At 34.3% G+C, this 16,164-nt stretch overlaps 2 protein-coding genes across 2 annotated transcripts; one reads left to right on the top strand and one right to left on the bottom strand.

The window, feature by feature from the left end:
• Nucleotides 1-1,428: 1,428 nt before the first annotated feature.
• Nucleotides 1,429-9,644, bottom strand: PGI1 (phosphoglucose isomerase 1). The gene is made up of 14 exons (XM_011075926.3): nt 8,863-9,644; nt 8,004-8,120; nt 6,077-6,175; nt 5,910-5,993; nt 5,563-5,706; nt 5,404-5,469; nt 5,021-5,089; nt 4,800-4,907; nt 3,923-3,975; nt 3,679-3,817; nt 3,095-3,251; nt 2,789-2,867; nt 2,060-2,126; nt 1,429-1,965 (listed from the first exon to the last, which is right to left on the bottom strand). Exons 1-14 carry the CDS (start codon nt 9,415-9,417, stop codon nt 1,831-1,833), a joined length of 1,872 nt encoding a protein of 623 aa, XP_011074228.1. The 5' UTR covers nt 9,418-9,644; the 3' UTR covers nt 1,429-1,830.
• A 3,068-nt stretch (nt 9,645-12,712) lies between these two features.
• LOC105158993 (GEM-like protein 1) lies at nt 12,713-15,383 on the top strand. Its single transcript, XM_011075925.3, has 4 exons — nt 12,713-13,121; nt 13,235-13,336; nt 14,194-14,465; nt 14,998-15,383. The coding sequence occupies exons 1-4, from the start codon at nt 12,821-12,823 to the stop codon at nt 15,181-15,183; spliced, it is 861 nt and encodes a 286-aa protein (XP_011074227.1). The 5' UTR covers nt 12,713-12,820; the 3' UTR covers nt 15,184-15,383.
• The last annotated feature ends 781 nt before the right edge of the window (nt 15,384-16,164 follow it).

Here is a 16,164-nt window from a genome sequence, read left to right as displayed (position 1 = left end):
ATTCACATTTGTTATGATGAAAAGAGTTCAGTTCTAGTTGACATCAAATCTATTTTTATATTTTGTTGAGGACCCATTGAACCTTAAAGTATCAATTAATAGAGTGATCTGTGTCTCCAGGATGTTATTTCCAGGATGATGGCCATTCAATAATTGTCTGATGAACCTTCCACTATGTTTGGTTTTATTTTTAATTTATTTTGATGTGTTTTATGGAGATAGAGAGAGAGAAACAAAGATAAATAAGTATGTATTAGAGATAGTTTGTATGTTTGGATTTGTTTTTGGAGATAATATAAAATAAGTATGGTATGTTTGATGTTGTTTAGTAGGAGATAAAAATACTATTCATTGTCAAATCATTTCTCTTTTATATATATTTATATATATGTATGAGTGTATATAATTTTTTTAGATGTAGGACCTATAATTAGTGTAAATTTATTTGACAAAAAACAAATGAGGCACCTGTTTCAAAATGTCTTGAAACACCATCAAAACTTCCAAAACAAATCAAGACAAGCATTATTTATATTTTGGCCCATCTAAAAAATGAAGCAAAATTGAAAACAAACATTATGTTCAACTTTTCATGATTTGCTACCTTGAAGAAAACTGCAAGCCATTCAATTCGAAACCAGCCAAATAGTATTACATCATATATTGAAAGTTAGGGTAAATTACATTAACATCTCTTAAAGGTTAGGTTTAATTATATAAGTATACCATGCCCTTGCCAAAATTATAAGTATATGTCGTAATGTTGTAATAGTAATTATAGAAATTGTATTTAATGATGAAATTTTATATAAACTTCCATTCAAAAAATTTTAAGTACATCTTTTAAAGTTGTAGTAATAATTATGAATATACATTCTATTCAACGATAAAAGTTTACACGAACAGTCAGAGTACGTTTACTTACACCACCTCAAAGAGTGTGTTTGTAATTTCACAAACAGTCGATGTGATTACCCCTAAATGTGAAATATGCTTTTCTTTCTCTAACCAGAAGGATAGATCATGTACTAGCCTAAATTGGAGGGGTTATATTTTTCCCCTTCAGTTCAATAGTCAAACCTTTGATCAACTAACAGGCACAGCGTTAACACTTTTATGTCATTTACAAATTTATTCTTTCATATGTAGAATTATATCCTTGTTTAATTGCAAAAGATATTTATAGTTTCTTAATGTTCTAGATGTATGCACATACATATTACTTTCTTACATTCACAATTTAAAAAAGTATTTCCATAATTTTAATGGACTTACTATATTTTCCAAATAAAAAATCACTTGAATAATAAATTGCGGGAAGAGGTGCAAATGAGAAAATTTATAGCAAAAACGCTTAAATAAAAAAAAAATTGAGAGAATAGAAATAAGTAATGTTCTGCATATATGTAAAATAAAATGCTAAAAACGGGAAATAAAACCTTGAGGTGGAATTATCCCTTTTAAAATAAGTATTAACGCTGTTAAGCAGTCAACGATTTGACCACAAAATTAAGGTAGAAAATTGTTACAGTGAGTAATTTAAAAGAGCACTGATGTGAAGCATCCTGGTCTGCTGGATGCAACAATTTTTTCGTGCCTTTCACCATGACAAACGCATTTTGGCTGCCAAGGATTTTACAAATACAACACACATCAAGTTGAAGATACTCTTATTTCTAGACAAATACAGCATCATCCCATTATCACCAAAAGCCGCGAAATCATTGGTGGACCAAACGGAACAAATTCACCTCATCTTTTGCGGTCTCAAAACCGTCGTACCGAAAACGTCGCACCACTTCTTGGAAAATGGCCATTTTCCAACGTCTGTCAATCATACATCTCATCAACATTGCACTCCCCTAAGAAAACCTTAATGCTTCGTGGCGAACCACAACTACCTTCGGCAATTAGAGCTCTATCATTTGCGGCCATGTGTGCAATAATCTTATAGATCATCTCAATCTGAGGGCATCAAGTGGTATAAAAAGGAGTCATCGAACTGCTTTCTATGACAAAAGCAAATGTAGAGTAACAGAGAAAGTGTGATGGTACTTACATCATCAGAGGCGTGGCAACGGTAGGCTATTTCCTCAAGTGTTAGTGGTTCAACTGGCTCTTTACAGCTGGAAGACGGAACAAAATAACAGGAAAAAGCATATCAATCTTTATGTCTTTTAAGCTGAATAATGGTAGTGTCCTATACTAGGACAAGTTCATATATAATCAGTAGATTAATTTGGATTCTAGTTCGAGTACCACAGGCAAAAAATGGCGGCATTAAAAAAAGTAAATCCTTCTTTCATTATGAACTAAGCATTGTGCTCACGTATTTGGAGAGGAAACACTTTCGCGACCACAATCGATAAAAAGGTACCCCAAAACCGTGATCCAAAAAGGATTGATTTAAAGTTTCATTAAGTAGCCGTGGCCGTCCACAAAGTGCAAAAACTCGTGTCACCAACCTTCAAACTACAATCTCAAGCCAGACCATGTTTAGGTGTTTTTGTTCATTCCATAGAGTAGGTACTGGCCACAATTATAGGACTTAACCTTATTAAATAAAAATATAATATGGTTCCCTGTTTCCCCTGAAAAGTATGGTGGCAACTCTAGAGGATATATTCAACTAAATGAAGATCTTTAGGATCTACATGCCTCTTTTAACCACGAAACCAAGAGTAGCAGATCTATCCCAGCTTTATGTGTTAAAATGAGTGGCTCCGAATAATGTTTATTTATCCAACAGGTTTCCGCAAGATCTCTAGCCAATATATTGTAAGAATACCTTGCTTCATTCAGTACCGCAAGAACACGCTTTTGAAGAGCTAAAATTTCCCCAGCTGCTTTTTTGCCAGCTTCAACTCCTGTAGTAATGTTGCAAGCAATTTATGAATCCACAAGCAGTCAAGAGAATATAAGATGCCTCAAAAGTCACGGAGCAAGTCCGTCTCATCCATGATGAAAGATGACACCAAAACTTAGTTTGACACAAAAATTTAGCTCAGCACCAAAAAGAAGATCAGGCTGTATTGAATCTAATGAAATTTGTAGGTTCATTCAAAATCCGCAAGAAGGCAAGTGGACATTATACCTGGTTGGTGATAGGCATTGATATTGATCAATGATGCATAAATCCCCACAGCTCGTTCATAGAGTGCTACTAGAGCCCCAACAGATCTAGGTGTCACCTCTTGCACTGTGACTGTAATAGACTCCCGGTCATTGGCGTATAAAGCAGACCTTGTTCCCTGTATACCAAGATCTGGAAGTACTGAGAAAATATATTGTAGGCAAACAGCAAGATTAACTAAAACAAAAACTAAACTTGTTTCATGAAGCAACAACTGTATATAGAATGAAAGCTGGGATCCCTAGAATTTCAAAATAGAATCTACTATCTCAAAAAAATAGAATGCACTCATTAATACTTTCTGGTCAACAGTAAACATTTTATGAATAAAACATACCGATATCTTACTGCTCAATCACAAGTAAAGGCACCATAACAAATATCTGACAGATTGTTAATATGAATACAGTTGTTCGATTTATTAGAATACGAATCAAATTAAAAGTTTTAATCAGAAGAGCTGTAGTTTGATTGAAAAGTTCAAAGAAGCCTTATAACTTGTGGAAGGAACAGCAAAGGACCTCATAGGTCAAAAACATACTAACCTGTAAAAACCCAAACAGGTAGTCACCACAGGTGACACCTGGCTCAAGCTCCCAATCATGACCAGGTGGCCTATCTCGTAGAACTTCAATGAATGTCACAAAAAAGTTATGGACTCCATCTCTAAGCTGTTGAATGTAGCTGTGTGTGTGTGTGAGAGAGAGAGAGAGAGAGATTTTCAGATATTTGCAGCACAAATCTCATCATGTGCATCAATAATTCAAAAGATGTGAACGAAATGCTTACGCGTGTTGATCAGTGCTCCCTTTGTTTCCATAAACAGTTATTCCTTGGTTCACCTGCAAATGAACAAAGATGGCAAACATGAGATATGGTGACTAATAAACCGCGGCTAGAATAATAGGAGATCAACTTTTGAAGTATACTCAAAATGAGTTAAATTCAGTCAAATAGGCATAAAAAATGAAAATACTGTCAAAGTAATTTGACACAGGAAATATATGGAAATTTCATGCATAGAAGTGCATAGCTAAAGAATGAGAATTGGTAGGCACTTGACATTAATTTTTCTGTTGAAATGATGAAGAGGGAGAAGAATACCCAGCAATAAACAGAGTTTGGGAAACAGCCACCCTAGTCCATCCAGAAAGTGCATAATTTCCAGCAAATGCTAGTTTTAGATGATTTCGCAGCCTTTGTTGGTATGTGCGAACTTTGACAAAAATCAAAATTTCTTGATAGTAATTGAAACTATCCTATGTTCTCAAGCTCTTGTACAAGGGAAAAAGCATGTACACTTGTATTCTTTATTACATGAAAACCAAATGGAGAATAATATAATTGGGTTTTTCATGCAAACACTATTATTTACTAGTCCCCAAGTCATTGTGGGAGATATGAGGTGGGAACTACAAAACACAGAGGGGTTTGCTACAAGAGAAAGAGGAACTCAAACTCAATTCAGTATAAATTTATTCAATGCTAGAGCAACACGAACAGGTGAAACATATAATAACAGTTGGGCCCCAAAAATGATTGATTACGACTAAATTAATAAAACAGCACAAGTTGCTCCAAATTCCTATTTCAATTATATTCAGTATTTATTTAATTTCTGACATCACAAGGAAGGAAATTCTATAAGTTGGGTTTTTAACCATACCCTGTTACCGTCCAGATCAAACTCTTTTCCAAGAGATTCCATGACTAGCTGCTGTAAATACCGACTAAACAACAATAGGCTGTCCTTGTAAGGTAGGACAACCATATCCTGCAGCAGCAAATAAAACAAAGTTCCCACTTGTCAGTAAAGGAAATATTTTGAAATGACAGACAGAATTGCATCATAACTATTATACTTTGTCTAATCTGAATAATTCAAACCTTCGATCCTACTCCATCAGTCGCCCAATACCAACATAAAGCTAGCAGCGCTGCTGGATTATTCTTGACCTGAACGGTATAGGATAAAAAGCATACTGCTATGAGTCCTTTCTATTTCTACCATATTTCGAAAGTTTACATACATAAATAAAGCAACACGCGCCAGCATTATTATTGCAGGCGCATGTAAATTCCTGGTCACATATATGGTAGAATGAAGAAGTGATTGATCAAACTGCCAAACGATGAATTTTGTATGAGCTAACATATATCATTGTGGCAATGGCAGATTTCAGAATGCATAAGATACCAGAATCACACAATTACTCGATAAAACAAATAAAGTACTATGCTTCTTCAGTAAGATGAAATAATAGTATTACTAGTGTGGTCCTGTTGGCTTCATCCATCAGGGCTGCTCCAGTAAGCATTTCTCTAATATCAATACCCTGGAATGAAAATAATGCAAATTCAGATGGTGTTACATGAAAATTAAAGCAGAATGGAACACAAAAAATCTTTTGAGTTAAATAATCAAAAACCTGAAGTGCGGCTGCAAGTAAACCAACAGCAGACATTTCAGACGTTCTACCACCCACCCAGTCAAACATAGGAAATCTAGCTAACCAGCCCTCAATTCTTGCTGTGTTATCAAGTAACGAATTTTCTTGTGTGATTGCAACACCCTGTAGACATCATTTGTTAACAATCTAAGAACAGTTCCAAACTAACAAAAATTCAGCAGTTACATTGGTGATTATTGTCAATATGCAGGTCAACAGGGAACAGATCCTGCTGCATCCCTGTTAGGCTTGATGGCCATGCACATGTAGAACTGTGAAAGCCAATGAAAATAGTTAATGCTGAAAAAAGAACCTGACACCAAAACCTGTTTTGAAAATTCCAGGCCAGCTTCACGGAAGGCCTTTTGAACTTCCAGTAAACCATTTCTAGTTTCAGGAGTACCTCCACTCTAGAGATTAAAGGGGATATCAGGTCAGCATATAACCAGAGCTAACTATGAAGTAATTAACCAAAAGATGGCTCCACATATACCTTTGAGACCACTATGACAAGTGTAGATTCCAGCTCACTCCCAAGCTGTGCTATTTGATGATCAATCCCAGCTGGATCTGTATTGTCAATGAATCTTATCTGCAAATGTTATGTCAACAAAGAATCAGAGCACCATCGAATACAACATCAGCTACTTGAATTCCACAATTTGCAGCTGGACCAGGAAAAGTGTTGGAAGTCTAGTTCCCAGAAATACTGCATAACTGGCACTAAATCACATCTCTATAATTTTAATTATTAGTAGCAGGGTCTATTGTTCCCTAACAAGAATTTAACTCAGACAAAACCGCTGCCGTATTATATCCAATACATCAAAACATGCAAAGCTTGCATTTCTTCAAACATTATGGTGTCTTGAACTTCTAGAAATTTAAATGTCTAGAAAGAAATCAAAATATTAAAACAAGGAAACAAGTAACAAGGTTATATCTTGGGATGATTCATTAATTTGAGAACCGAAACGTCAAGATGTTTCTGCAAGAATATAAGAAGGGTCAGAAAATTTCAAGTTAAAACATTCTCTTTTTGTAGGTAAAAGATAGTGATCCAAGGAACATGGTTACTTAAGCACAAATAACAGAACTTTATAGAAGGGATGCCAGACTTCTAATATTATTTCAACATCTGCAGAGGACCATAGTTGTTAAGTGCGCATGGCGCAAAAGTGCCCCGGAGCCATGTAGCATGGTATGGCACGCGCCTTTTTTAAAGCACAGAGTTTATAGCATAAATAAATTATATATTCATACATCAATATTACATAAACAATTAAATATGAACATTATAAATCATATTAACCATTATATCATAAAAGAAATATGTAACACAACTACTCACGGATTTTCACTTCCTTTCTTGTTTTATTTTTTCTATTTTTTTCTTCACTGTCTTTAGAAAAAGTAAGTTAAAAGGCTGGGCTTGAGCAAGCCTAGCCTCATTTAGAACTGGCTGAAATCCAGCCATTAAATGGCTGCGGTTTCACCTGGCATGCTTTAGAAAAGGGCACGCCATTTTTGTGCCAGGAGCAAGCCCACGCCACTTTATATGAAAATGGCGCTGGGCTTGCGCCATGGCACGCCTTTTATAACTATGCACAGGACAGATGGCAGTCAAACAGATGTGAAAAATTAAACTACAGAATCAAGGTAAATAAGGTCTTAGCATGAAAAGAAAACTAGGTGCCAGAAAACCGTACAAATCATTAACTTAATTTCAATTGAAGTTTCCAAATAGAGTTATGTCTCTAGGTAACAATATGTATCTTATGAAGCATACTAGAGTCATCATTATGTAACATTCAATTGCCTCAGATGCATGCAATAAATAGAACAGATCAGCTGGTGGATATGTTTCTTGTAATAGAATAAAATGAGAATATAGCTGGATATCGACAATCAGTTAAATTTTCTCAAATCAATAGAAACATCAAAGGTTTTAGTAATACACTTACTCTATGAAACATCAACAACCATTTTTCTACATTATGTTGAGAATGATTTGATAAAATTAAAGAACTTTCATCAAAAATAATATTTAACATCTTCCTAATATTATGCTAATATTTCTCTTACTTGAAGAAATATATAACACGAACTCATTTACTAAATGAATTTAATATTCTTTTTTCTCCTTTCATGCATCATTTTACCATATTCAAGTTAGCCCCTTGATCAAAATTCTGTTGTGTTTTAACAAAATATAAATATAGGGCATATTATAGCATCTATAGAAAAAGAGTAAGTCATGTATCATAATTGACTTTTACAGAGGGAAACATATCTCGCATCTCACAGAACAGAATAACAAACACGAGGGGAATCCAGAGACAAGAGATAGGCACAAGAAGGAAGTGTCCATTCAATAATATTAGTACACCTTCCGTTACAACAAATATGTTTCCATGTACCTTAAGAGGAGGATTATCAGGAGCCAATGCCTCTGCGACAAATTGTGGTCCAAGAGCTGAACCACCAATACCAATAGAAAGGATTTGTGTAAACCTACCTTTCTGAGGAGGCCTAATCTGCAGCATAAGTATAGCAACCTCAAAAACAATGACTATCACAAGAAAGGAAGATAAGGAAAAAGACTTGCAGATTGCAGTGAGTATGAACAATGATCAGTATATCATTCAACTTCTAAAATATAATAGCTACGCCATCATCAATGATTTTCTATTCAAGGTACCTGCATCTCCATAATAACTTACGAACACCTTGAACAGGACTATTATGTCTTGTCTTGAAGTTTATTGCAACCATCTTGAAGAAAATGCTCCTTCTACTTAACAGGATCGTTTTTTTCTATTTCATTGTCCTTCAAATAATTTTTCAAGATTTTCCTTTGACAACATTAAATTATCATAATTTTAGAAATTCTAATAGAACGCACACATACAAACAGGGCAAAAGACTAGTTTACTTGTTCAGTTGGCACCGCAACAATTATCCTCAGCTGGAAAACTATGTGAAAAAATTATACTTGTGTCGCCAAGAAGTTCGAGCAGAATTCTTGTTATCAGCTATGGGTTTTTCGCACAGCAGCATGCGTTTGATCCTACAAAATAATGCTAAATCTTGACTCCAAAATCAATCGTCAAATCCCATTTGAGCCGTTGTTAATTCATCAATCAAAGATCGTTTTTTTGCCCTTCAATTTGAGATTTGCCTCCATAAAGTAAGAAATAGCACCCCCACTAGAAATAGAAGGGAACAAGATCACAAAAATAAAAGGAAAAAATAAGTCAGAAGACTCTTTGAACTGACCTTACCGCTGATGACTTGCTCAGCGAAGTCGCAGATTCTTTCCAAGGTATTCTCAATCTGCTGAGTCAAGAAAGCTTTGGGGGCGAGCTTCGGATTTCTCAACCAATAGTGTCCGACCATTCTGCCTTCATCCGGGTTCGCGATGGCCCCCTTCTCGAGATCCTCCATATCCTTGAATGCCTTCTGGAGTCGGGGCTCCATCTCTCGGAAGAACTCGTCAGTAAACCCGACCCGACTAACATCCAAGTATAGACCCAGCTCCTTATGTTGGTAGAGCCAATCCACGTACCTTTTCCACAGAGCCTTGGGATCCTTTTCCAGCCTGGGTGACTTGGACGACACCAGGACGTCATTGGTGGAATCCGAAATGGTCGTCGGCGAAACCTCACGCGCCACCCTCGTCGGGCGGACATGGACTGTTCCGGTGGTGGGCAGGGGATAGGCCACCAGAGACGGATCCCGAAACTGCAACTTGGAAGAAAACTGGAAGCTCTTGTCACCGAGTCTTTGTGGGCTCAGCTTCAAAGCAAGCCCGGCCGAAATGGAGGAAGCCATAAGAAAATCTTGAAAAGAGAGAGAGAAGAATCGCGCGGCGGCCGTCGGGCTAAACTTAGCAATTCTCGGCCATCTGTGGGCGGATTTGGGGAGAGTAAATTGGTGGCGATGGTTGTTTATTTGGGACGAAGAGAAGAGTGGCAGATGGAACTGAGGTTGTCTTGTTGAGGAAGGTGGGGTTGACGTTCGATATTTTCGAGTATGCTTGTTTGGTTGCACTTCCACTGTGGTCAGCTCACCAGTATTTGTTTTACTTTCTTTCTTCTTTTTTCCTTCAACCAAATATCTTAAAAAAAATTATTTTACATCAAATTTTGTCGGGTCTGAATTAATGTAAAATATTTATCGTGATTCCTACATAATTTAATAAAAAAAATATTAATTATAATAAATATATCATACTTATTTAATAATTAATTTAATTTAAATAATAATTATTTTTACCTTACATACATTATTTACTGAAAAATAGCCTTTCCGCCAACTATTTTTTACTAAATATATTTAATGCCTCTTTTATTTAGGAATATTCGCAACTGAAAAGTTCAGGTCGTTTTCGTACCACCATCATGATATGAAGATCAAATATTCTACTTTTTACTTGAATGTTGCCAAGTTGAATTTTATGATGATCTAGAGTTTGGCACTATATAAGGGTGTATTATGGTGATGCCCATTAAAATTCAATAATATCATATAATGTCGAACCATCGATTGATGTTTTTAAGAGATTAATTTATAAAATAAGGATTAGTAATTCGATATTTAAATTAATTATTATTTTAGTCAAAATTAAAGTAAAATATACATATGAAATATATGAAAACTTAGTAGGCTGGGTGATATGAATTGTGTGAGGAATATGTGAAGATAATAATGAAAATTTATCCGCATGCAAGAAAATTTCAGCTTAGACCTGATTTGATCAAATTTGAATCAGTTATATGACAAGTTTAATACACTGCGTGATTGGTGTACAATTTAATAAAAATAACTAATCACATAGCAAGTATGATATATTTACTTTGTGATTGATTTTGTTCGATCAAAACTAATTTAGCAATAATTTTCCGTACAATGCAGCAATGGTGCACAGTGATGGCAAGGGGGCTTGTCTGGGGCGGATTTGTTCGGACCCGAGATCCACCCCGCTTCTAAACCTAGGACCCGTGCCCTGTCCCAAATAGCCCCACCCCACAAACCTCGTCTGATTTAAATTCTTATTTTTTATTAAATAATATCAATTTAAATTTAGTACTTTAATATAATTTTTTTTAATCTAAAATAAATTATATAATACAAAAAAATTACATTCAACTAATATTTTATTTTTTCAATAAGTAATACTAGTTTAGATTTAAATACTTTAATATAATTTTCAACATCAAATTAATTTTACAAGACAAAGTATACACTCAACTAAGTTTGTATTTTTTTATTACGTAATATCATTTTAAATTTAATAATTTAACATAGAATTTGATCTAAAATAAATATACCATGCAAAGAATACAATCAAGTAGGTTTTTTTTTTTTTGTTATTTCAATAACTAATATCATTTTAAATTTAGATAATTTACATAATTTTCCTTATACAATGAATTATATAATATAATTATCCTTGTTATTTTTAATTGAAAATTGCATATCCCTGTCTAAAACAGGTCATGTACCAAATCGTTATTCATATAACTTAATCTAAGTATAATTAATTTAAAATTTTCATTAATTAAATATTGTGAATTATAGCTACCTACCCCATTATCGCAAGACTGGTTTTTATTTTTAAAAATTTGTTGACCTGACTTTTTAATAACTACAAGATTAGAGAACGTTGTGGATATGTCATCCTCCAAATATTTTATTTTTCTCCATAATTGAGATAAGTATGAGAAGGAACATATATACACATATATATATTGGATTTTTTTTTTTACTTTTCAATTAATAAAATCGAATTGAATCTAATAAAATTAAATTTGATAAATTAAAATTTTCAGTACACCAAAATACTATATTAACTATTGAAACCAATTGACTAATTTGATTTTCGATAATTACTGATGATATTTTTTTATATTTCAATTTGGTATTTTAATGATCAAAGTTAGTTCTCTTTGCTAGTCGACCGTCTAAAGGAGAGATCATTTTGGAGGGAAAAAAAATGAAAGTGATGACAGAATAAAAGACCATTACTTACATGAGATCGTTTCAATTTCGACTCCATAAGTTAGTCATTATTAATTTTGGTACCTCATGTTTCAATTTTAGTCGCCTAGTTATGGTTAGTTTACATAGTCAGTCAATGAAGATGACTGACTTATTACAAACTTATTGCATGTCAAATAAATTTTTTATGATCAAACTACGGTTATACATCTTCACACGTTAATGCATGTGATGAGGTATATCATCACATTGTAAGAGTAGTTTAGTTGCAAAAATTTATTTGATATGCAATATGTCACAAACACATCAATTGTTAGTAAAAATCGATTTTCATTAAGTCCTTATATATATATATATATATATATATATCGTTGATTCTTTGGATTCGGCTAATGAGTAATCTACTTGATACACTAACGCAAACGTTAAGAATACCAAATATATTTTTTTAAATCTCAAAAGTATACGTATGATTATTACAAAATTAGAAAATTATGATGTAATTATCCTTTTTATATATGAATAATTACACTCTCATCCTATAAGATTTTGTGTAATTACATATAAACCTTATGTAATTCGACAAATTACATATAGTACGCCAAATATCTACTTCCGTCTAACAAATAAGTCAATTCGTAACCAAAATTTACGAATTTGATGATATTAACAAAAACCAGATTGACTTATTAGTGGTTTATTATAGATTAAATAAATCCTGTTACGAAAAAATTATTCTTATACATCTTCATACATTAATGCACGTGATGATGTATATTTATCTCATGCTTTTGTTGCGTTCTTGCCAAGTCTCGGACCATACCGGTTTTCCACTATTATTAGAATAGTTTAATCATAAAAGATTTATTTGGTCTACAATAAATTAATAACAAATTAATCGAGGGTAAACATTAATTTTCACTCAATTTTTTTATTAATATCAATAAATTTAATAAATTTATCTAATAAAAAAATATATTTATAAAATGAAAGCAAAATAAAAAAAAATTAAATACAATTACTTTAATTATAGAAAGAATACGTATAATTACATTAAAATCTCTTAGAAGCGGCCTTAAATATCCCTTGTATTTATTGTTTTAGTTAAACGTTGCATCAAAATATATACAAATTTGCAGTATTTTTTAGTTTTGGTGGTCAGATATCAGACCAGCAAAGCAGTTCTGCTTCTCCATCAGCCAATCTGCATAGGGAAATCCGAATATTATATGTCATGATGAATAATTCGGATTCAAAGCCAAATCCATCCAATGAGACCCAGACCCGCTCCAGCGACTCGAAATCGGAGCCCGCCGGAGGCGGCCGACCTGCGGATCACGTTCCTTATCCGAAACTGGAGCCGGACGACGTGGCTCCTGTGCCCGACACTTGGAGCTCAACCTCATCGGGTTCCGGTGAGGCCCCGAGGTCTATGTCTGATCAGAACTCGGGCGGCTATGTCAGTGCCACCAGCATGCCCACCGGGTCGAATCCCTACGTCTCCGCTGATCCGGCTCCTGCCTCTCCTATGAAGCGTATGCTTTATTTTATTTCTCGTTGTCTTTTTCTGGCCTTTCTCATCATCAATGATCAGTAGTTAGTCACTGTTGTCTTTTACTTTGCTGAAATTTTGGTTGTGGGGTGTTAGAAAACATGGACAAAGTTAAGGATGTTTTGGGTAGATTGGGGAAGAAGGCTGCAGAGGCCGGTAAGAAGGCGGAAGACTTGGCGGGAGACGTGTGGCAGCACTGTGAGTCCCCCTTTGTTTTTTATGTTATTCTTGTTTTTCTACGTATTGGTTCTTTTCAATCTTCAGTCCTATTACTTCTCGACTGCTGGTGTTAAGCTGAAGGTGTTTCATGTCTCACCAGAACTGCTTTGACTGGATTGGTTGCTAGATGTTTGATAAAATGAATGTATTAGCTTGGAAAAAATTCCTGCAAACCATCTTTATCAGACCTCTGAAGGAATTTTTGAGTTCTCATGTTGATAGGAAGTACAAAAAATTTAAACCTTATATGGTAAACTGTGGATGCAGGACAACCTATTGCCAGAATTAAGATCTTTTCGTTTCACTATAACTGATAGCTAAAGGATTTGGCGCCAAGCTTAGAAGACATAGGAGAATTATGAGCTAAACTTAGATATCTGAATTTTGCTTTCTCTTTCAGTTTTGCCACTAAAGACCTGTTTGATTCCTTTTCGTTATTAGTATAACACAGTTGAATCCCAACAAGTTTTGGCTTATGAACTTCCATGTAGAAACCATATATAACCCTTACTATGTTACTCTCAACCTAAGTGCGGCACCTGTCTGTTCAAGTTTCTGCAATCAAGCCTAACATTTTTGCTTAGACGTACTTATAAGGTTAATTCTGCAAATTTTTCTTACATTAACTCTCTTAAATGAATATGTTTCTTTTTCAAGCGGCATATTTTAGATAGTTTAACTTAATGTTTCTTCAATTTGACCCTTTCTCCTTGAGATAATTATCAAAGATGCTTAATTTTGGAATATGAGTTGGAGACATAAACATGAAAAGAATTGCATCGGAGAAGTAGTTTCTGATATTAATTCTGATATTAATTTACTTTTGATTGAATCAGTGAAAACGGGCCCAAGCCTGGCGGATGCTGCTGTTGGAAAAATAGCACAAGGTACCAAGGTTTTGGCAGAAGGTGGATATGAAAAGATTTTTCAGAATACATTCCAAAATGTCCCAGGTGAAAAACTCCTGAAGTCTTATGGGTGCTACTTGTCTACTTCTGCGGGTCCTATCGTTGGAGTCTTGTACTTGTCAACTGAAAAAGTAGCATTTTGTAGTGATAATCCACTTTCACACAAAATTGGTGAGGAGGTTCACATGAGCTATTACAAGGTGTGTTTTAAATAACTCCTTATGCTTGTTTGTCTTGAATTTTTGTAAGCATATATCTTTTTGTTTGTGCCCTGAGTTGCTTCTCTCTCTCTCTCTCTTCTCTGGGTTTTTGTTTGCTTTTCGATATGGAATCACCAGAGCAATCCATCACATCCCATTTAAACGAGACTGCCCGCATATATATCATTTTCAAATGTGAAAGTAGAATTTCTCTGGTGCTTTAATGTTCTATACGGTGTGATAACTACTAACATTGCTATGTCATTAAATAATAGTATCTAAACTTTATCCCTTTTTCTGCAGTCTTGTCTCCTTGTGATCTCATTGCATGCAGAAATGTTAAGACTTGGCCATGAATATTTAAGTCATAGATTAATTGTTCTTCAGTAATTTTCTTTCTCATTCTGATGTTTTATCATTCTTTCTGTCGGATCTGTTCTGTATCAAACTTGATTGTCATACTGACTGTGGTGGAGCATCATCTATTCTATAACCCTATCAGGTTAAATACTGTGTTCATGTATGCATGCAGGTGGTTATCCCATTGAATCAGCTTACAGCAGTTAATCCTACAAGAAGCAAATCAAATCCGGCTGAAAAGTATATCCAGCTTATTTCAGTCGACAGTCATGAATTCTGGTTCATGGGATTCATGACCTATGATAGTGCAGTGAAAAGTCTTGCAGGTGCATTGCAGACTCCTCCTCATCACTCGTAATTATTGTAAAACACAGCTTTCGTATCATACAATGTACTACGTGTTTAGGTAGATGAAATATATTTGAATGTGGTCAAGATGATATGTTTGTATCCTTCAATAAATGTGTCTTGAACCAGCATTTATTATTTTTTTGTTACAAACATTACTAAACCTGGTATATATAGCAGAAGGTGATGTTGCTTGGGCATATGGATCAATCACTTCTTGTTTGTTCTTTTGCTGAAGTTTGTAATGTGTGAAATATGTTTTATTTTTCCTGCACCCTCACAACAATGTGAATTACTTTCAGAAAGCTATGCAAGCAATATACAGGTTTTATCACATGTTCCATACATGCTCTCTCTGTGATTTGGAAATTCTTTTGTTTTTTGGAAATTTTCAGAAGTTATTTTCTATTCAAAGTTGCCCAAATAATATTTACTGCTATGTTAAGGGTAAAATTAATTGAAATCTGGAAAATTCTCTATTGTTTTTCTTATATTTTGCACTAACCAGATCTTGAGACTGATTGACATAAATCTTATATACGAATAGACTTTAAACAAGTAATTCCGAATCATATGATCCTTCCAATCATATATTCCGGGTGGTCTTTAATACTTTACCCAAAAATCGATTTATTGGTCCCTAATCTTTTTGAGGCATGATTTTCATCCTTAATTTTAATAAATTGTTATGCTTTTTGTCCAATCATTAAACTTGAAAAACCAACGAGTTGGAGAACACGGATGTATTATTCAACACGGTGAGGCCGTGCTATTCATGAAATTGGACAACTTTTGCGCGGCTCGGCCATGTTCTGGAGAACACAACGTAATGATTCAATTACTTTGAAAATTGTTTTTAATAAAAAAATAAAAAATTCAATAAAAAAATCATTAGAATAATATCAGCATAAGGAACACAAAATGTCCCATATACAAGATCACCAACTAGCCATACAAGATCACCAACTAGCCATACAAGATCACCTGGGTT

The sequence above is a fragment of the Sesamum indicum genome, linkage group LG3, assembly GCF_026168435.1.
Source record: "Sesamum indicum cultivar Baizhima isolate 11 linkage group LG3, ASM2616843v1, whole genome shotgun sequence".
NCBI classification, from domain to species: Eukaryota; Viridiplantae; Streptophyta; class Magnoliopsida; order Lamiales; family Pedaliaceae; genus Sesamum; species Sesamum indicum.
The sequence above is the reverse complement of the archived record's forward strand: the minus strand, read 5'-3'. Positions and strand labels throughout refer to the sequence as shown.

Coding starts and splice junctions, on each gene's coding strand:
- PGI1 (XM_011075926.3), bottom strand. CDS start 9,417: ATGGCTTCCTCCATTTCGGCCGGGCTTGCTTTGAAGCTGAGCCCACAA. Junction 5,090..5,403: donor AAGCCAACAGGACCACACTA/GTAATACTATTA, acceptor TATACCGTTCAG/GTCAAGAATAATCCAGCAGC. Junction 3,976..4,799: donor TTGATCTGGACGGTAACAGG/GTATGGTTAAAA, acceptor GTTCATTTGCAG/GTGAACCAAGGAATAACTGT.
- LOC105158993 (XM_011075925.3), top strand. CDS start 12,821: ATGATGAATAATTCGGATTCAAAGCCAAATCCATCCAATGAGACCCAG. Junction 13,122..13,234: donor TCCTGCCTCTCCTATGAAGC/GTATGCTTTATT, acceptor GTGGGGTGTTAG/AAAACATGGACAAAGTTAAG. Junction 13,337..14,193: donor GGGAGACGTGTGGCAGCACT/GTGAGTCCCCCT, acceptor TGATTGAATCAG/TGAAAACGGGCCCAAGCCTG.